Here is a 21,741-nt window from a genome sequence, read left to right on the forward strand (position 1 = left end):
ACTGGAAAATACTTGGACACAGCTTGCATGGGGTAATCTAGAGCACTAATTGTAGGTGATTTACAGTTGAGACATGCTCAGGAACTTCAACTGAGACGCTTAACACTACTGGGAATCAATAGCAATCAAGCACACTAATGGTACTTGGCTTTTGAAGAGGCCCAAAATCCACGATTTGCACACAGCGGTCCTTGGTGAACAAATCTTCAGCAGGCAGCCGTGTGTGAGTGAAGAGGTAGTGAGATGACACTATGGTTGCAAACTTGAGAAAATCTGTGTGGCATGATAGTTGGGGTCTTTTGAATATCTCAACACTAGCCGACACTTAATTTGTAATTATTAAGTGAAGCTGATGCATGGCAGCTGAGCCAAGTGAATGCACAGGCACCTTGTGAGAGATCTGGAGCCTTTCAGTGTTCCAGATGACCAGATCTAGAGTCCTTCATCTGCAGCAGTCTGAGCATTATGTTTCAGTCACAGTGGCGCATCTTTTGAGATAAGCATCTGCATATAACCACCATGTATAGATGAAAGCTACAATAGTCGTCTTCCAAGCTGACCTCAATCACTGACAATTTTCCCTTTTTATACATTGTTCACATCTCAGAGTGCAGCACCACAACATGGCAGTAATGCTAGGTGATTAATGGTGTAGTTGCATGTGATCTGCAGATGCTCTGTTTCAAGATAAAGGACATCAATGAATAGCTAAGGAAGTCAGAAAAGCCAAAGGACATGGTCCACCTTAGTGCCAATGACATAGGGTAAGAGAAGGAAGCATAGCCTAGCAAGCTAGGAAAGGTCAAAAAGCAAAACCTCAAAGGTTGTAACCTTAGGATTATTTCCAGTGCACATGCTACTAACAACAAAACAGCAGATATTTGAAGCACTGGATTTTTTTTTTTTTTGCAGCATTTGAGACCTGTGAAAAATGAACAGGTTGATCTCAGAAGGGATGGGACCTACTTTCTCACAGGAGTTTGCAACTGGAGAGGATTTAAACTAAAAAAGTAGCAAGTGAAATAAATAGAAGCAAGTCAAATAGCAAAAGGGATTAAAGTACAGAACAATTCTAAAATGAACAAGATATAGAATCTGAATGCTGGCAAAATGGCAAATAAATTAATGGCACATGAAAAAACATCCATGACAACAGACTGAGCAAGGCTGTGAGCTAAATTTCAGGTTACTCAACATGAGAAGTAGAGAAGGAAAAGGAGTGGTTTAGAAAAAGGGAGATCTGTACAGTGGTGAGGAATAATCTTGCTGCGACAGATGATTAAGATTCATTTGGCCTGAGCAAGGCAAGAAAATTAGTTAAGGGCAGAAAATATTGAATAGAATTACTCATAGGCTAACAAATAGTTGTAATGTTGGGCACACAGCAAAAATCAAGAAATTTAGATGTGTAACACTAATTATGAGACAACCTACATTTAGATTTTTTTTAACCAGCCGAAAATTGTGGAATTTATGGAATGTATGATACACAATTCTAGATCAAATTGTTGAGGGATCTATTAGGTAAAAGGATACTTTGGATCCTTATTTTACATAGCAACCTGTGTTTAATTCTGCCATTGTAAGGAGTTTGTATGTCTCCATGACCACGTGGATTTCCTCTGGTTTCCTCCCACATTCCAAAGACATACAGGTTAGTAGGTTCTGGTCACATGGGTGAAATTGGACAGACAAGCTAACTGGGCCAGATGTTGTGCTGTATTTCTAAATAAAAAATAATCTGATTGTCAAAGGGCAAGGGACCATGGCTGTATAATACAATGAACTTGAAAATATTTTTCAAAGCATAACCAAGGTCTTAAATCTAAACAAAATAGTGAAGATGCAAGTGGAAACTTAAGTGGTTGATTGAGAGAATACATTTAAAAGCATGACAGTGGACAAAATGCATAACAGTTGAATGCTTAAATTGCAAAAAAAAAAATTCCTTGAAGACAAAACCAAAAAGCCATTTATCCACAGCTGAGCAGAGGTTTATGAAGTTGCCAGAAATAAGCCTGAGGATGAGGAAGTTTTAAGAATTCAAGGGGCCATGAAATTAAGAAAAGGAAAACAGAGTGCTAGTGCAGACTATTGATAAATAGGGAAAATAGAACCATAAATTTTATTTAGAATTAATTTGTATTAGCCTTCATGGAATACAAAGCCTGTTACACATATTAAAGAATCAAGAGTCATGCCAGTATGAGGAATTGAAAGTAGCTCATTAATAATACTGGAGTAATTGGCAACTTGAAAGCTGTTGGATCCCAAAGAATGATGACCCACATTCCACAATTTGAAAAGATGTTCTGATTATCTTCCAAGGCAGCATCGGTTCTGTAAATGTTAACTCCTTCACTGTTAGCCTGAAATCTGTAATGAAGGCTGTAATTACAGAGCACCTGGCAAAGAACAGTATTAAACAGCCTTCCATTGATTGTGTTTCTTGTATTTACTGTCAATGCCTGCAAGAAAATGAATCTCAGGATTGTATATGGTGACACATATTGTATGTACTTTGATAATAAATTTACATTGAACTTTCAACATGCATTTGTGAGAGCCAGTCATTTTTGATTAAAATGCTAGGATATCACTAGAATAGATAAGGGATTTCCAGTTGATATGGTGCCTTTGGATTTGCAAGATTTTCAATGAGATTCAGGGACTGTTCAAGTAAAATTTCATTGAAATGCAAAATTCTTAATGGATAGAGTAGTGGGGGGACATTCTCACAGATGTAGATACAAACCATAAAGATACTGCACCAGCATCTCTACTTACAGGATTGAAGACTGACAGATGTCTACAGACGGAAAGCATTCTGACTTGTTTCACTCCTGGTATGGTAATTCCAATGTACAAAAACACAAAAGGCTACAAAGTAGTAGACTTGGCTGGTTCCATCACAGGTGCAGCTTCCTCACCAAGGACATTCACAAGAGGCAATGCCTTAGAAATGTGGCATTTGTCACCCACTACCACACTGCCCTCCTCAATGCTGCTGTCAGGAGCTGGAAGACTTGCACCTCAGTGTTCAACAAAAGCTTCATTCCCACTGCCATCAGATTCTTAAACAGTCCTGAAAAGCTTTAACTTTACTTCAGACTGTTTATTTCCTCCAACCTGCACTGGATCTGTTTATGTATTTTGCATTTGAGTGTGTTATTTATGTTTGTCCATGTGACATATGCTGCTGCAAAAAGCTTATTTCCATAGTATCTATACCCTGGGTATTTACATCTATGATAACAACAAACAGACGAGCTTAGAACTTGGTCAAAACAAGTTAAATTTCTACATCCAGAGCTAACAACAAATGTAATAGTCTATATACTGGAATAGACACCAGAGGAATAAAGACAATTGAAATTAGAAACGTTATCTCAAAAGATTTTATTTTACTTTGCTGGGATCCTGATACCTGGCAGTTTCTCTTCATTCCTGTTGAAAATAAAACAAATTTTGTAAGCAACCTGGTACAATATACACCAAAAATCAATTCAGCACAAGGTAATGAAACTCACAGTAGGACACTCAATCCTGCCTTCATTGATGTCGTCAATGACACTGTGAGGATGTTTGCCATCAATGTTGCAACCGATGGACTGAGCAGTTCCAAGGATTTCCTTCACAGTTCCTGCAATAATTCAAACACAACCTTCAACATTACTGCAGACACTTGCAAGAGAACAGCAGACATCAGACACCACTCTGCGTTGCAAACTGTACCCACCTGAAAGGTCTCTGGCTAGAGAACGATGCCTCATCTGCCGGGCAATATTAACCACCTCATCAAAGGTGATGCTGCCAGTGTGTTTAACTAGAAAAAAAGTGTAGTAACAGTCAATAAGTAATATGGAACCCCTCCACAATCTGACGCCCACATCACCAGCAGAAACAAATTTCAAAGCTTAACCAACAGATTGCCTATATCTCCGGTTAAGAATTTGCAGCTCCATCTTACATCCATATGCTTAGGGAAAGTTAAAGTCAGTGGTTATTTCTTCACTGTCAACCAGCAAATGTTTATGCAAAGTGCAACACACTGCCCTAATCCCCATCCACAATCCAGCATGAATGGGCCAAGGCAACTATTTCCCACAGCCAAGGAGCCACCACTTGGCAATACACTAGGACAACTGAGGAAAAGGATATGTGAAAATCAAGGCCTCAGACCTACAAAACTCCTGCTCTACAGGAATTAGTGAAAGTGATCCCTGCCCCTTTATACTGCTGAGTTAGATTACCTTGAATAGGTAATTCAAGGCAAATTAAAATACCTGAACAGTGAGATCTCATTCGCTTTCTTTGGGTAGACCATGTCATTCACACATGCAACAAAATAACATTGAAACAGGCACACTATTCTGAGCTCTCATACAGGAAGAAATAACCAGGCATTGATAAAATGATTCAAGAATGTGATCAGACTTCTTGATGAAATGCACCATCCTCACTAGCAAGTGGGATCACTCAAAGCAGAGAAGATGCATTCACAATGGTAGTGAAACATTGGAATCATACCAAACCCATGTAAGTGTGATGGAAGGAGCTCCCATCACAAACTGCCCACCTGCCCAGTAAGGAACCACATGCTCTATCTATGGGCTTGAATGAAGCAGACAGCACACTAATACCACCATTTAGAGCAGAAGCAGGGAGCTCCAGGACCAATGGTCTGGTACAGTACTAATAGTAAATATCTTGAAATCTACATGGCCAAGCTTTTTACCCACAGATGGAAATCAAAACATCCATTTTTTCACTGGAAACTACTTCCACAGTAAATGAACCACGATCACATTGCTTCGGAACTTACTATTCTTTTGCTTCTTTCTGTCCCTGGGCGGTTCCTTCAGAGCTTTGATGATTAGGGCAGAAGCTGATGGGACAACCTGAATCTTTAAATGAAGCACAGCCATCAATACCAGATACAACAGTGAAGGCAACATACCATTTTTAAACATCAGCTCCTACAACTCATTCATTTCCCAAAAGTATTTAAAACCACAGGAAAGCCATGCCCAGAGTGACTTGAGTAACACTGCAAACCTCCAGCTGCTTCCAGAATTGAAGGAAATAGTGGCTACAAATGCAGAAAACTCATCCCCACTTCAGCTGACACCAGCAACAGAAAAGCTTAACTTATTGCTCGGGGCACATTACCCAGGAATGAAAGCATTCATGGATTCCACCAGTAAAGCATCTTACTTTTATTTTTCATTTAGATACGTCACAAAACAGGCTGTTTCAGCCCAACGAGCCACTCCACCCAGCAACCCACCTATGTAACAGAAGCCCAATCACAAGACAAGTTACAATGACCAATTAACCTACTAACCAGTACATCTTTGGACTGTGGGAGGAAACACACCCACTCATGAGAAGAACATACAAACTTCTTACAGCATAGAAATGAACTCCATCGCCCTGAGCTGTAAGTGTCGTGCAAACCAGTACGCTACCATGGCGTTTTATTGAGAGGTATGTTCCTGAAAAGGGTGCTCTGCAAATAACCTGGACAAGAGACCAGGCTTGCCAACACGCTTAACAGTACCTAAACAGTTAATCTTACCACTGCATGTGGAGCAATCTATCTAAGCAAATGGAATGACTCCCTGTGGGAATTGGTATTGGACAAGTTGGATGAGCTGCAGGTGCTCAGCATTAGGAGTTGTCAGGGTTGCTTCCTGGTCCAGACCACAGATAGGGCTGGTAGCAGATGCTGCATGTGTTGACAGACCATCTGGATTCTAGCCTCTATTCCTAACCCCTACCGCTTGGCTGCACAGTTCTGCCCATGCTTCTGTGTAACAGCCTTAATAGTGAGCCACCAGTGAGCTTGTCAGGATAGAAAAATCTCCACAAAGGAAACAGCGTTCAGCCAAAGGTAGACAGCAACTTCCATCAATGGCCATTACAGAACTGTGGTTGTAGGGTGGAGGTGACTGAGAATTAAATATCCAAGGATATCAAGTAATATGGAAAGACAGGGAGGAAGGTAGGGAGGTGGGGTCACACTTGTAATTAAAGATGAGATCAGAGCAATAGTGAAAGATGATAAAAGATCCAAGGATCAATGTGTGCAGAGACTAGGAATAGTAAAGGGAAAAATTCACTGGGATGTGCCTATATGTCACTGACTCATAACATTACGGTGTCAATAATCCAATAAATATCTGCTGCATACAATAGTGGAATAACAGTTGTCATGAGGGACTTTAACTCGCACATAGATCCAGGCAATCAAATTGGCTAAGGCAGACTTCATAAAATAAATCTGTGATAAGTGTGCTTCAAGGGCAAATTACTGAATCTACAAGGGTAAACGCTACCTTAGATCTGATTCTGGGGAATGAGAGGTAAAATTAACGTTCTCGTAGTTGGAAAGAATGATTATAGTATGATTGAATTTTCTCATACAAATGGAGGGTGCAATAGTTTAATCCAAAACCAGTCTATACTGCCCAAAGGAAACTGCAATGGGACGAGGGAGGACTTGGAACACAGACTATATGATGGGACAGCTGAGGAACAGTGGAAGACTTTCGGCATTCAACAAACAAGGATAGCAAGTGGAGGGGAGGGCCAACCTTGGATAACTAAGGTAATAAAGGAAGGCATCAAACTAAAACACAATGCATACAAAGTCACAAAGAGTAGTGGGAACCTGAAAAAACACCAAAGAACCATTAAGCAAGCAATAAAGGAAGATAGATTAAGAAAGTAAACCAAAAATATAAAAGCAGTGAACATTATTATATAAAACAGGAAGACAATGGGGAATTAATATTGGGTAATGCAGAAATGCCTGAGGTTTTGAATGACTATTTTGCATCAGTCTTTGCAGTGAAGAACGTTATCTAATGTGTCAAACAGAAATGTTATGGATGCAATGGGTCCTCTATAAAACTACTACCAAAGAGGTAATGCTGAGCTCATTAGTGGGCGAAAAGCTAGCGAAGTCCCCTGGTCCTGATGTAATACATTGCAGGATACTGAAATGACAGAAGTTATAGCAGAGGTATTTGTGATCATTTACAATTCTCTGGACAGGTCCCAGTGGATTGGAAAACAGTGAATGGCATGCACTGTTTAAAAAAGAAAGGATGCAGGCAGAAGCAGGTAACTATAGGCCAGTTGGCTTAATGTCTGTGGTCAAGAAAATGTGTGAAATTATCATTGAAGAAATAAGACACCTGGATGGAAATGTTCCATCAGGAAGACAGCACAGATTCAGGAAGGGCAGATCAAACTTACTGGTGTTCTTTGAGTTATATAACAAGTACAGTGGATTGAGGGTAATAAATGGCTATTGTATACCTGGATTTCCAGAAGGCATTCAATAAGATTCTGTGCAAGACTTATCCTTAAGGACATACTGAGTTAGGGGTAATGTATTAACATGGATAGAGGATTGATTTAATCAAAAGAAGGTTGGAATAGATGGGTGTTTGGTTGGTTAGTGAGCAGTGGGCCACATGGGTCAGTGCTGAGCCCACAACTGTTCACAGTGTGCATTAACAATAGGAAGGGGGACTGAGAGTAGTGCATCCAAGTTTGCTGATCACACCAAAAGCTAATTGTGCAGAAGATCTATATTGTCTCAGTTAGGTGAGTGGGTGAGAGTCTGGCAGATGGGGTACACTGTTGGTAAATGCAAGGTCATCCACTTTGGAAGGAAAGTAGAAGGTCAGCTTATTTAAATTGCTGCATGCTGTTGTGCAGGAGGGCTTAGGAGTACTGGTGCATTAATTGCAAAAGGTTGGTTTGCTGTTACAACAGGTTATCAAGGTGGCAAATGCAATGCTGGCCATCTTTACTACAGGGATTGAACTCACAAGCAGACAGGTTATGCTGCAACTGTACGAGGTCCTGGTGAGGCTGTACCTGGAGTACTAGGTAGTGTTCTGGTCTCCTTACTAGAGAAAGGGTATACTGGCTTTGGAGGTGGTGCAGAGGAGATTCACCAAGTTGGCTGTGGAGATAAGGGTGTTAGCCTTTGAGAAGTTAGTCATCTGGGACTAACTGGAATTCAGAATAAGAGATCTCACAGAAACAAAAAGAAAGGTATATTTAGAATAGAGGCAGACAACTCTACTGGTAGGTGAGATTAGAAAATTGAAGGAGATTTAAGATAGAGACAAGGAGGAATTGCTTTTACCAGGTCCCTTAAATCTGTGAAATTCTCTATCCAAGGAAACAGTAGAGGCTACTTCATAGCCTCTTTGCATGGCAAGGGAATTAAGGGTTCTAGGGAAAAGGCAGGTAGGTTAAACTGAGTCCGTAGCCAGATCAGCATGATCTTACTAAATGATGCAACAGACTCAACAGGCCTTCCTGTTTCTATTTCCTATCACAACCCAAGGTGATGAGACTACAGGATCCTGACACCAACACGTGAAGCAGATGTTGCCACTGCCCAAGAATGGCCTACACAGACGAGGGTGCAGCCCTGAGCACATTTTTCACCAACACCAGCTCCCAGAGGCAGGGTGTCTATAAAAGACGTGACCCCAGTATGTTCTACTTGCAGCAAAACAGAAAACCCACAAGGCAAGGACAGAAGAAGATGGCACAATCTACATGGAGCGAACTCAGAGGTCTAAAAACAGCTTTCTCCAATAATAATACACAATGGGTGCTTTTCTCTCTCCACCCACATAGCCTAATTTTGTAGCAGAAAAGACCAACTTGGGTAGGTAGCAATAGGAAATACCACATTAGTAACCACACCCTACTCTCACTCTGTTGTTCTGTACCTCTAACATCTTTTTCTGCAGTTAATGAACTAAAATTACAGCGCTCTTACAGTGCAGACACCTCAGCTCCATACCTGTGCCTGTCGGTTCTGGATGGTCAGCTGGATTGTGATACGAAGGCCTTTCCAGTCACCTGTAGCCTTGGCAATGTCATCACCCACTTTCTTGGGAGACTATACAGGAGCAGAAGGAGCAAAAAAATTGAGGGAGTCTTGAGCCACATAGAATTCTACGAAAGCCATACTGAAAGGGAAGAGGTGCGGACACTCACCAGACCCAATGGACCAATCTTGGGAGCCAAGGCAGAAGTTGCACCAACTTCACCTCCTGTACATCTAAGGTACACTATGGAGACAAAAGTCAGATATGTTTTACAAAACAAATATAACCACTGCAATTCATCTGCCGTTCACAGATTATCTGTTTTGCTGCATTTTTTAGATGGAGGGGTTTAGGGTTAACATGTTTTCTGGAACATCCAAGGGACTGATTCTAACCAGCAGTCCCTTATACTGCAATCAGATTTCAACTCTCTCATTTAAATGCAACTGTGCCATGCTTCGTCAGCCAGAAATTAACCAAGGGCCAGTAGACAGAAGCAGCTCACAAGGGTTGCTGTCGGCTGGGCCAGGGCACAGCTGAGATGTGGGGGCTCAGGACTGTACTCTGGCCATCAGAATGACAGTGGGCTACTGGTAAGGACTGGCAGCATCTTTCATGTGCTGAGAGACCCCTCCAGATCCTATAGTCCCTCATCACCACCTTCTGGATGTAGGATCCATGCCACCAGTCACCAGAAATGGCCCGTACTTAACATTCCAGTTGTGATGCAAACCTGACCCCCACCTCCCAAACTGTGTCGAGCAGCCTTACAATCCTCAATCAGGCAAATAACACTACACTCCTGTCAAAGATAGAGCACCCAGAACCGAACATAATATTCCATATAGAATCATAGCTTGGAGTGAGACTCCTTATGTTGTAATGAAACCTTATAAGAACCAACTAAATATTTGCCTTCCACTTACATTTTGTAAGTTAGCATGCAGGTACATCTGCTTTGCCAGGACAGGTGCCTCTGAGTGCCAACTCCTTTCAGTCTGCGCCATTTAAAAAAAATACTTCAAACGCTTCCAAATATTGACAGATTATAGAAGAGCTAGATTTTGTACTTATTTAACTACTTTATAAAACTACTGTAATTCACATTTTTTTCTATTATGTATTGCATTATACCACTGCAGCAAAGACAAGTTTCATGACACCTGTGGTGATATTAAACCCGATTCTGATTTAATAGTTGTAGGCTAATAGTTGGAAATCGCCTGAAAGTTCAAGCACAAATCAACCAGTTCTGAGTTGCTACAACCACAAAACACAAACTTCTTATTACAGAGTGCTTAAGCCTTATCTACTTTATCTATAATTTTATTATCTTATAATTAAGTAATACCCATTTTTGTTTACTCTCAAGATGAATGACATTTGCAATGGAGGGGTCTATTATCCTAAAATAAGACTAGAGCTAGTGAGGTCTCCCTTCAGCTGCAAACTGTCACTGACTGGCATGCTTCAAATGGCATTAGATACAGAACACCAGGACTTGCCCCAATGACACTTTCTAAACCAAGATACAGTGCAATTTGAAATTAAATTATACAAGACATTACAAATTATACCTATGTCCTGATGCAAGGTCTTGACCAGATATGCTGATCTTCACCACAAATGTTACTGGACCGCTGAGTTCCTCCATAAGTTGCTGGTTGCCTGTTACAACGTGTACTGTTCTTACACGAAGATCTTTGCACCATTATGCTGTTTCGGCGCTTGTCATTGCTTTTATTGTTGAGTTTATTGTTATACAACGTTTACTGCTTGCTGTGATATTTATGTGAGCCAGGAATTTTATTGCACCATGGCATATGAACTAATCTGAACACGACTCCCATGAGATGGCCCTCCAGAATTTCACTTCGCAGCAAAGCCAGGATGCGTGAGAAAACCCGCACCTGAACGCCACTTCATGTGGGCTAAACTGACCTAACACGAGAAAATCTGCAGATGCTGGAAATCCAAACCACACACACAAAATACTGGAGGAACTCAGTAGACCAGGCAGCATCCATGCAAAAGGGTCAACAGTCAACGTTTCGGGCCAAGACCCTTCTGAAGCGGCTCTGAATACAGAGATTTCTGGCCATCAGGGTAATCACGGGTACAGAAAACACAGCGAGGTGTAAGGGGGGCATAACTTCAAAGCAGGCTCGAACTGCCCGTTCTTCTTCGAAATAACACGAACCCCGTGTGGCCGTTCACCCGCTTCCTGGCCGGTGCCCGTGTCCTTCCCCAGGTGGATCACTATCAGACATCGGTCATGGACACGCATCCCGGGGACGGGACGGGACAGACATTCAGCCCTGAGAAGTCTGACCGGGTAGGGACCACTAACAGTTACGGGCAAACCGGCTTCAGAACTCCCGCACCCCTCCGGACACGTGCCCAGGAAACACGCGGGCGGCCCAGGGCCCGGTGGGGCCTAAACTCCCCAGGCCTAGCCGCCGCCTTCCGCAACCCAGACTCACCGATCTTAACTTCGTTGGGGTCGAATTTAGGAGGCATCGCGCTGGCTTCGACCTACAGAGGCGCACGGTTTAGGTGTCGGATGAACCCGGGTTCGGGACGACCGAAAATTAGTTACACCGTCACCGACGCGAAAGTGAAGAGGAAAATGCAATCTCGCGCATTCATTTTATACAGGGGCCAAACCTCGCGATGTTTTTGAATGGCCCCACCGAGGCGCCATATTTGGTGAGGCAGAGAAGGTCGCAGCCGCTAGCCAACTTGCCGGAAGTTGTCACAAAATATCAGATCAAAGTTGCTGGTGACTCGATTGTACTTAGGGTTCCCTTAGGGTCTTGGCCCGAAACGTCGACTGTATGTCGTCGTCCTAGAGATGTTACCTGGCCTGCTGCGTTCACCAGCAACTTTGATGTGTGTTGCTTGAATTTCCAGCATCTGCAGAATTCCTGTTGTTCACAAAATATCAGAGCTCACTTCGCAATGATCTTGCTCGGTAGTGTAAAAGGGGCAAAGGGATAGAGGGTGGTGCGTATATGGGATGCCGGAATAAAGGGGTGAGGCAGGTACATTAACAACGTTTTAAGGACTGGGGGGGCGGGGAGCGGAAAGTGCTAGAGGAATTTAGCAGGTCAGGCTGTATCTATGGAGAAGAATAAATATTGGATGTACCGGGGCGGGATCATTCATCAGGACAGGAAACGAGACACTTAGTGGACTGTCCGGACTATCATCTAGAGCCTCAACCAGAAAAGTTGGCTGTCCATTTCCCTCCATTGATGCTACTTGACCCGCTGAATCCTCCAATTCCCTTTTTTTTTGCCTGTTGCTCCAGACTGCAGTATCTGCATTCTCTTCCATCTTTCCTTACGTGGTGAAGTTCAAAGTAAATTTATTATCAAAGTACAATCGTGTCACCATATACAACCGGAGATTCATTTTCTTGCGGGCAAAGCAACACAATAGAATCAATGAAAAACTACACACAAAGCTAATCAAACAACCAATATGCAAAAGATAAACTTCAAATACAAACAAAATAATAAAGAATATTGTGAACATGAGTTGTAGAGTCCTTGAAAGTGAGTTGATAGGTTGAGGGAGCAGACCAACGCCTGAGTAAGTGAAGTTTTCCCCTCTGGTTCAAGAGCCTGATGACTGAGGGGTAATAACTGTTTCTAAACCTGGGGCTCCTCTACCACCTTCTTGATGGCAACATGGCCTGGATGATTGCAGCCTCTGATGATAGATGCTGCTTTCCTGTGTGTACATATGCTCATCTGAGGGGAGGGTTACCCGTGATGGACTGGGCCGTATCCACTACTTTTTCTAAGATTTTCTGGCCAAGGGTATTGGTGTTTCCATACCAGGCCGTGATGCAACCAGTCTGGATAGTCCCCACCGTGCATCAATAGAAGTTTGCCAAAGTTTTAGATAACATGCTGAATAAGTACAAACTTCTAAGGAAGTAGAGAAGCTGTCGTGTCTTCTTTGTGATGGCACCTACATGCTGGTCCCAGGACTGATCCTCTGAAATTATAACACCAAGGAATTTAAAGTTACCACCTCTGATGCCCTGATGAGGTCTGGCTCATGGACCTCCAGTTTCCTGTTTAGAAAGATTTAGAAGAATATGGGCAAATGAAACTAGCTTAGATGGGCATTTTGGTTGGCATAAACTTCAGAAACGAAGGGTGACCAGAGCACTATGGCTGGAAGTATCTCAAAATAAAGCAACTGCAGATGTTTGCAATCTGAAATAAAGCAGAAAACGCTGGAAGTACCCGGCATCTCAGACCGTATGTGTAGAAAAACAAAGAGTTAAAGTATGAGGTGGAAAAATATCCTTCAACAGAATCTTCCCTGTAATTTAAAACTAACCTGTTTTTCCCCCTTTTCCAGTTGCGATGAAAGATGTTTTACCTGAAACATTAACCCTGTTTCTGCCTGATCGGTTGAGTGTTTCCAGCATTTCCTATTTGTATGACCAGTGGAGTTTGATACAATTCAATCCCTTGCTCCTAGTTGTTCGAATTAAAGATGTGGATCTAAATGTTGGGGGTAGGAGGATGTATGATGAAGAAGATAGCAGATGATGCCAAAATTGGCTGCATGGTTGACCAGGAGGACAAAAGTCCTAGACTGTAGGAAAATTCGGATCATTTAGTCAGTCGGCAAAAGCATGGCAAATAAAATTTACTGTGGAGAATCGTGGGGTAATGCATTTGTGGAAATATCACAAGGCAAAGGAATATACAATAGTGAGGGGGTATGGAGTGCTGTGAAGCAACTGATAGCTACGATATTTTAAAAGTAAAGGAAGGGTGATCAAAGCACATAGAGTATGTTTTATTTTATTGCTAAATAGTTTTGCTCAACAGTTAAAAGGCACACAAGAGTGCTTTCCTTAATTAGCTGAAGCACAGTATGTAAAAGCAGGTGGGTTATCACGGCTTGGGTATGGCATGGAACAACTGGTTATTGTGTTAGGGTTGTACGTGGGCAGAAGGAATAGGGACCAGTGACCGTTTAGGTCAGTGAATCGGCAAGACCAGAGTTCAAGGCCTAGTGTTCAGGGTCCTGATACTGATGAGTCTACAGTTTGAGACCTAGTGTTTGGCAATCGGCTAGTCCTGTGATCAATTCCAAAGACCGAAGATCAATCAGAAGTCCGGAAGTTGAGGCCCGGTGGCTGGAACAAATCTCTGGAAGTCTGCTGGGGAAGTTCAATGTCCGCGAGTTCAAGTCCGCTGGAGGCTGAAGACATCCTGTCCTGAGTTTGGAGGACTGTGTATGTGCGTGGTCAGTGAGTGGGAGGGAGGGACTTGGTCATATGTGCCCGGTTGGTGGGTGGGAGGGGAGGAATGAGACTTGTTTTGCTGGTGTTGCTTTATCACTTGATACATTCTGCTTTAATTTGTACTCAGTGTTGTTCTGCTGAGCATTGCGGGCATACTGTATTATGTTGGCTCTGGAGTGTATGGCAAGCCTTCTTCCCCTGCCCCCCCCAGCACAACCTTAGGCATGTTGGTTGTGAATGCAAATAACATATTTCACTGTAAGTTTCCCTGTACAGGTGATAAATAGGTCTGAATCTTGAATCTTAAAGTTGTGATTTCACTGGAATTCACGAGAGCGCGGAAGTGATTTGCAAGGATACTGTCAGGACTGGAAGTTTATAGTTATGAATAAAGTATAACCAATGTCTATTTTGTTTGGAAGGGAGAGAGGGGACATATGTTGATGAAGAAGAGATTCCACAGATGTTGGAAATCCAGAGCGACAACACACACAAAATGCTGGAGCAACTCAGCAGGTCAGGCAGCATCTATGAAGACGGATAAACAGTTGACGTTTCCAGCCAAGAACGTTTATCAATACTTAATACCAGTGAAACCTTGTAACTTGGACCACACTAACAATATAACCTATAACTGAATTGTGACAACGGAGCTCTGAATCAGGTGCTTGCAGATAAGGACTAAGTTGGGTAGTTTTTTTTGACGTGATGGGACAGATGGCCTCCTGCCTAGTAAATTTTCTGTGATTCTATGCTCCTGTGATTTTCTGGTTGCAGTTGGCAGATAAAGATCGCGCTGTTTCGGATTGTTTTGTGTAACATAAGGGAAATGCCTTGAAATACTCAGCAGCTAATACCGCAGCATCTGTGGAGGGTATTTCCAGTAATTGTTTTAGATTCCCAGTGCCTACAGCAGGGGTTCCTAACGTTTTTTATGCCATGGACCAATGCCATTAAAGCGAGGGGTGGTGGGCAGCAGAACAACGCGGTCCCACTGAGAGTTCGGGCGGTCCGCCGCACCTCCCTCTCCGCCCGCTGGAGGGCGAGGCCGCTCTTGTCCTCCGCTGGCTACTTGTCGGCGTTGGAGGAGCTGCGGGAGTCGGAAGGCGGAGCCGTGGTGCTGCAGTGGGAAGAGGCGCCCAGGGCCCCGAGATGATGCTCTTCTCCCGGCGAAAGAAGCAGAATGAAGGGGCGCGGAAGCGCCTGGAATATCAGATGTGTCTGGTGAGCAACGCAGCGGGGCCCACCCCCGGTCTGTCTCCCCGCTGTTTCCGCATCACTTTACCCCCCCCCCCCATCCTTCCCTGGGAAGTTTGCTCCGGGGGGAGGAGGTGGCTGCGCTTCCCTACCCCCCCCCCCGTTTCCCTAACGCTTAATCCCCATTAAATGTCTCCGATCTCCTCCCTGACAACAACCTGTGAACTTTCTTCGTTTCTCGAGCGAGGGAACTCTTCCCTCAAAACAAGACCAGGCGCCGGCTGTAATGGGGAGTAACGGCATATACTGTATTAGGTTGGATTGCGATAGTGGCCGCGGCAGGACTTTTGACGGGCAAGCGGTTTCCTGTCCACTTTTCTGATCGGGCTGCAAATTTAAATTCATACGTGTCAACTAACCTCATCTGCCAGTCGCCTTCTGTGGTGCCGTGGTTGCAAATTACTCTCAGTATGAGGGAGGTTTACACACCCCGACTGCAGGAGTAATACAGGGCAACCAGCGTTTACCAGTTCAGCCATGGGTTTCTTCATTCTTCAACATTCAGCCTTTGACAGTGCTCAGGCTGTGTGCAGGATTTCTCACTGTTTGCCTGATTGGTAATAATTATATCATTGTCCATTATTGCAGCAACACTATACGGAATGTATAGATTAAAATAATTCTGGTTATTTACTTCCAACGGGGTCGAGTGCTGCTGAGATACATGCTAGGATGCACTGGGATGCATCATCGGTGATGTAACCTGGAGTGATGGGTGTTTTCGGGTTCACTCTCGCCCAGCCGACCCAGCCAGGGTTGATCAGGTCCTGGCTGGTGTCCAAGCAGCCTCTGTGATGGTTCTGATCTTTTCTTTACAGCCCCTCTCATCCCTGTAGTGCCAAGGAGGGAGTAGGTTCTGCCCACCCAGCAGCCAACAAGACCTCTATGCCCCACCTCACACTGTGCCCTCCACCGCTGCCTCTGGCACTGCTCTTCCTGGTGAAGTGACTGAGGCATCGTAGTGCATTCCAGAAGCCCAACCCAGTCTGAGTTTTTAAAAAAGACACCTACCTCTGACGTCTCCTAAACTTTCCTCCACTCACCATGCTTCATCAACGTTTGAGGAACAATCTTCGTGTCATGTGCTAGCATTTGGTAGTTTGCAAGATGGGCAAAATTTGAATATGCTCAAGATATAACACATTTCTTCCCACTTCAACAGGCCCGAGAAGCCGGTGCAGATGACATCCTGGACATTTCAAAGTGTGAGCTGTCTGAGGTAAGCTGTCACCATAATCAGCCCTTGTGGTTGGAACTGCTGGTTCCATTAGACAACTAGGCACTGACCAGTGATTTGGGATTGTGTTCAAGAGCCGAGAGGTAATGTTGCAGCTAGAAAGGACCCTGGTCAGACCCCACTTGGAATACTGTGCTCAGTTCTGGTTGCCTCACTACAGAAAGGATGTGGAAACTATGGAAAGAGTGCAGAGGAGATTTACAAGGATGTTGCCTGGACTGACGGAGGATGAGAGGTGACCTGATAGAGGTGTATAAGATGATGAGAGGCATTGATCGTGTGGCTAGTCAGAGGCCTTTTCCCAGGGCTGAAATGGCTAGCACGAGAGGGCACAGTTTTAAGGTGCTTGGAAGCAGATACAGAGGGGATGTCAGGGGTAAGTTTTTTACACAGAGGGTGGTGAGTGCGTGGAATGGGCTGCCGGTGACGGTGGTGGAGGGGGAAACGATAGGGTCTTTTAAGAGACTCCTGGATAGCTACATGGAGCTTAGAAAAATAGAGGGCTGTGGGTAAGCCTAGGTAATTTCTAAAGTAAGTACATGTTCGGTATAGCATTGTTTGCCAAAGGGCCTGTATTGTGCTGGAGGCTTTCTATGTTTCTGTGACCCTCCACGTTGGTGGGGTTGCATTAATACACAGTCTACTCAATTCTCTAGGAAAAACTTGCCTTTCAATGGTTTCATCCATTAGACTTATCACACATAGTGCTCCTGCAAAAAGTGGTTTGATTTATAAGCAGTTCACTTGATTATCAGGTTACTTGAAGATAAATTTTGTTGAGACAATTTTCCTGCGCTTTGTTGAGTAGTGACACGGAATCCTTTCCATTCACCTGGGAGAACAGAAAAGAACCTCAGCTTAAAATCTTAATTGCTTGGAAAGAAACATAGAAACATAGAAAATAGGTTCAGGAGTATGCCATTCAGCCCTTCGAGCCTGCACCGCCATTCAGTATGATCATGGCTGATCATCCAACTCAGAACCCTGTACCAGCCTTCCCTCCATACCCCCTGATCCCTTTAGCCACAAGGGCCATATCTAACTTCCTCTTAAATATAGCCAATGAACTGGCCTCAACTGTTTCCTGTGGCAGAGAATTCCACAGATTCACCACTCTCTGTGTGAAGCAACACACATCAAAGTTGCTGGTGAACGCAGCAGGCCAGGCAGCATCTCTAGGAAGAGGTACAGTGGACGTTTCAGGCCGAGACCCTTTGTCAGGAGTCCTGATGAAGGGTCTCGGCCTGAAATGTCGACTGTATCGCTTCCTAGAGATGCTGCCTGGCCTGCTGCGTTCACCAGCAACTTTGATGTGTGTTGCTTGAATTTCCAGCATCTGCAGAATTCCTGTTGTTTACTATCTGTGTGAAGAAGTTTTTCCTAATCTCGGTCCTAAAAGGCTTCCCCTTTATCCTTAAACTGTGACCCCTCGTTCTGGACTTCCCCAACATCGGGAACAATCTTCCTGCACCTAGCCTGTCCAATCTCTTTGCAGTTTTATACATTTCAATAAGATCCCCCTTCAACCTTCTAAATTCCAGAGGAGTATGAGCCTGGTCGATCCAGTCTTTCATCATATGAAAGCCCTGCCATCCCAGGAATCGATCTGGTGAACCTTCTTTGTACTCCCTCTATGGCAAGAATGTCTTTCCTCAGATTAGGGGACCAAAACTGCACACAATACTCCAGGTGTGGTCTCGCCAAGGCCTTGTACACCTGCAGTAGAACCTCCCTGCTCCTGTACTGGTATCCTCTTGCTATGAATGCCAGCATACCATTTGCCTTTTTCACCGCCTGCTGTACCTGCATGCCCACTTTCAATGACTGGTGTACAATGACACCCAGGTCTTGTTGCACCTCCCCTTTTCGTAATCGGCCACCAGTCAGATAATAATCTGTTTTCCTGTTCTTGCCACCAAAGTGGATAACCTCACATTTATCCACATTAAATTGCATCTGCCATGAATTTGCCCACTCACCTAACCTATCCAAGTCACCTTGCATCCTCTTAGCATCCTCCTCACAGCTAACACTGCCGCCCAGCTTCGTGTCAACCGCAAACTTGGAGATGCTGCATTTAATTCCCTCATCTAAGTCATTAATATATATTGTAAACAACTGGGGTCCCAGCATTGAGCCTTGCGGTACCCCACTAGTCACTGCCTGCCATTCTGAAAAGGTCCCATTTATTCCCACTCTTTGCTTCCTGTCTGCCAACCAATTCTCTATCCACATCAATACCATACCCCCAATACCGTGTGCTTTAAGTTTGCACAGTAATCATCTGTGTGGGACCTTGTCAAAAGCCTTTTGAAAATCCAAATATACCACATCCACTGGTTCTCCCCTATCCACTCTACTAGTTACCTCCTTAAAAAATTCTATGAGATTCATCAGACATGATTTTCCTTTCACAAATCCATGCCGACTTTGTCCGATGATTTTACGCTTTCTAAATGTGCTGTTATCACATCTTTGATAACTGACTCTAGCATTTTCCCCATCACTGATGTCAAGCTAACCGGTCTATAATTCCCCGGTTTCTCTCTCACTCCTTTTTTAAAAAGTGGGGTTACATTCCACCCTCCAATCCTCAGGAACTTATCCAGAATCTAAAGAGTTTTGAAAAATTATCACTAATTACCACTATTTCTTGGGCTGCTTCCTTAAGCACTCTGGGATGCAGACCATCTGGCCCTGGGGATTTATCTGCCTTTAATCCCTTCAATTTACCTAATACCACTTCCCTACTAACAGGTATTTCCCTCAGTTCCTCCATCTCACTAGACCCTTGGTCCCCTACTATTTCCGAAAGATTATCTATGTCCTCCTTAGTGAAGACAGAACCAAAGTAATTATTCAATTGGTCTGCCATGTCCTTGTTGCCCATGATCAATTCACCTGTGTCTGACTGTAAGGGACCTACATTTGTCTTAACCAATCTTTTTCTTTTCACATATCTATGAAAGCTTTTACAGTCAGTTTTTATGTTCCCTGCCAGCTTTCTCTCATAATCTTTTTTTCCCTTTCCTAATTAAGCCCTTTGTCCTCCTCTGCTGGACTCTGAATTTCTCCCAGTCCTCAGGTGTGCTGCTTTTTCTGGCTAATTTGTACATTTCTTCTTTGGAATTGATACTACCCCTGATTTCCCTTGTCAGCCACGGGTGCACTACCTTCCCTGGTTTATTCTTTTGCCAAACTGGGATAAACAATTGTTGTAGTTCATCCATGCAATCTTTAAATGCTTGCCATTGCATATCCACCGAAAGATGGCATCTCCTGCCTCTTCTTGCAGCAACACCATACAATGAGTGTCAGCTTGAGTGGCAGAATGAGGGTTGACCCATAGCTCCCTGAATCAGAGGCAAGAAGTGGGGTCAGGATTACCACCATTGAGGCGGGACTGGCACTGAGGCCATCTTGAGTGAGTAGTCTCCTTCAAAACAGACTCTCAAGTGTAGGTCTGCTTGAAAGGAAGCTGAGATGTAGCAGTTGCAGCTGAACAGAGATTTGGCATGTATTGTAATGGATAAGATGAGATGATAAGCCAGATATAGAAATTACAAGGTGTCTGTAGCAGCCGGGTAACTATACTCTAGATATAGAACTAACAAGGAATCTGTAGGACTCTTTCTCTTGAGCTCTTTTTCTGTCCCTCCTGCAGACCACTGCAAGTTTGGAGTAAAATATTGAAGATAAGGCAGAGTTTCATCACTGGGGTGGCCTGGTAGTACAGTGGTTAGCACGACGCTTTACAGTACAGGCGACCGGCGTTCAATTCCCACCGCCACCTGTAAGGAATCACAAATAGAAGAAAGCCTGCAAATGCTGGAAATCCGAGCAATACATGGAAGGGTTTTGGACCGAAAAGTCGACTGTACTCTTTTCTGCAGGTGCTGCCTGGCCTGCTGAGTTCCTCCAGCATTTTGTGTGTGTTGCTGCCTGTAAGGTGTTTTTACATTTGCCCCGTGACCACGTGGGTCTCTTTCGGGTGCTTCAGTTTCCTCCCACAGTCCAAAGACCTACCGGTTGGTAGGTTAATTGTTCATTGTAAATTGTCCCATGATTAGTCTGGGATTAAACTGGGGGAGGGCTGGGTGACACAGCTGGAAGGGCCGGAGGGGCCTATTCTGCACTGTATTTCAATAAACAAATGAAATGTAGATAAACGTAGTTTTCTTGCTCTAATCAGCTGCTGGGAGCTTCAGTTAAACGTAAATCTACAGTCAAAGCACAATCTTCAGCTGCCAGCACTGGTTGGCCAACAGCAGAATGAATTGCAGCTGATTTGCATGGTCTGATCAGTGCATAATATATTTTTAATGTTAATTGAATGGGATTCTGCAGTAATACCATTTGTTTTTCAATGTTGTGTTGCCAGATTCCAGCCAGTGTCTTTTCCATGTGCAGAGTCCTGCAGAAGAAGGTAAGACTTTCTGCATGCATTCGCTTTCTTGCACCCGATGCCTGTGAATGCCCTGCTCTCAGCCCACACCGGTACCTGCTCTTCCCCCACTCTGGTACCTACTCTTCACGTCTCTTCCTGTATGCAAGGTCTCCTTCTCCTCTTTACTTCATGCTCCTATTTTTACATATTCTTCCTTACTTCTACTCCAGTGTCAAAAATTATATGCATATCTATATAACATATTGGCTATTGCCTTTGTCAAATGGCCCTATTTGTCAGTGACAATGAATGTCAAATGACTGGGCCATTTTTTGCCCAGTCACAGCAAATGTGTTGATGCCAATCTCCGTGGCTGCACAGCCATGCCCAATTGCTGCTCTTTATTTGTTTATTCTTCTTGCATTCTATTGTAACTTCAGCATAGTAAATCGTCCTCAGCTGGCGGAGTAATCTAAAGCCGTGATTTAAGATGTCAGCTCTGAACAAGCTGAATTGGCAACGGTATTGGGTGATGTTCTGAAGGCGGAAGTCAATGTGATGCATTAACCTTTTGGTGTCCATGTGCAATTCTGGTCATTGAATTTTAGGTGGTCATTGACAGTATTCTACCAGGTTTGTACCTTACTGACTATTGCCCAGTAGCACATATTACAGTGATGAAGTGTTTTGAGAGGTTGATGATAAAACACAT

At 43.7% G+C, this 21,741-nt stretch overlaps 2 protein-coding genes across 4 annotated transcripts in view; one reads left to right on the forward strand and one right to left on the reverse strand.

Annotated features, from left to right (window-relative positions):
- Positions 1-3,384: 3,384 nt before the first annotated feature.
- On the reverse strand, positions 3,385-11,506 carry rpl12 (ribosomal protein L12). The gene is made up of 7 exons (XM_072240542.1): positions 11,354-11,506; positions 9,040-9,113; positions 8,843-8,941; positions 4,826-4,907; positions 3,740-3,826; positions 3,531-3,643; positions 3,385-3,447 (listed from the first exon to the last, which is right to left on the reverse strand). Exons 1-7 carry the CDS (start codon positions 11,388-11,390, stop codon positions 3,442-3,444), a joined length of 498 nt encoding a protein of 165 aa, XP_072096643.1. The 5' UTR covers positions 11,391-11,506; the 3' UTR covers positions 3,385-3,441.
- Positions 11,507-15,208: 3,702 nt separating this feature from the next.
- The window catches only part of lrsam1 (leucine rich repeat and sterile alpha motif containing 1), a 69,970-nt gene continuing 63,437 nt past the window's right edge, over positions 15,209-21,741 (forward strand). The window contains exons 1-3 of one of the 3 annotated variants that reach the window (XM_072240549.1): positions 15,209-15,372; positions 16,568-16,624; positions 21,024-21,068. In XM_072240549.1, coding sequence (XP_072096650.1) covers positions 15,301-15,372; positions 16,568-16,624; positions 21,024-21,068 — 174 coding nt within the window. In that variant the 5' untranslated portion in view covers positions 15,209-15,300. Of the gene's footprint in view, positions 15,373-16,567; positions 16,625-21,023; positions 21,069-21,741 lie in introns of those variants that run through there. The other 2 variants (XM_072240548.1, XM_072240550.1) reach the window with 2 other exon arrangements.

The sequence above is a fragment of the Mobula birostris genome, chromosome 22 (genome assembly GCF_030028105.1).
Source record: "Mobula birostris isolate sMobBir1 chromosome 22, sMobBir1.hap1, whole genome shotgun sequence".
NCBI lineage: Eukaryota > Metazoa > Chordata > Chondrichthyes > Myliobatiformes > Myliobatidae > Mobula > Mobula birostris.

Bases quoted from the DNA above. Each gene is read 5' to 3' on its own strand.
- rpl12 (XM_072240542.1), bottom strand. From the start codon at position 11,390: ATGCCTCCTAAATTCGACCCCAACGAAGTTAAGATCG. The intron at 9,114-11,353 runs GTGAGTCTGGGT...TTGTCTCCATAG, and splicing joins CCCCAACGAAGTTAAGATCG to TGTACCTTAGATGTACAGGA. The intron at 3,827-4,825 runs GTAAGTTCCGAA...CTTTTTTTCTAG, and splicing joins CAGAAAGAAGCAAAAGAATA to TTAAACACACTGGCAGCATC.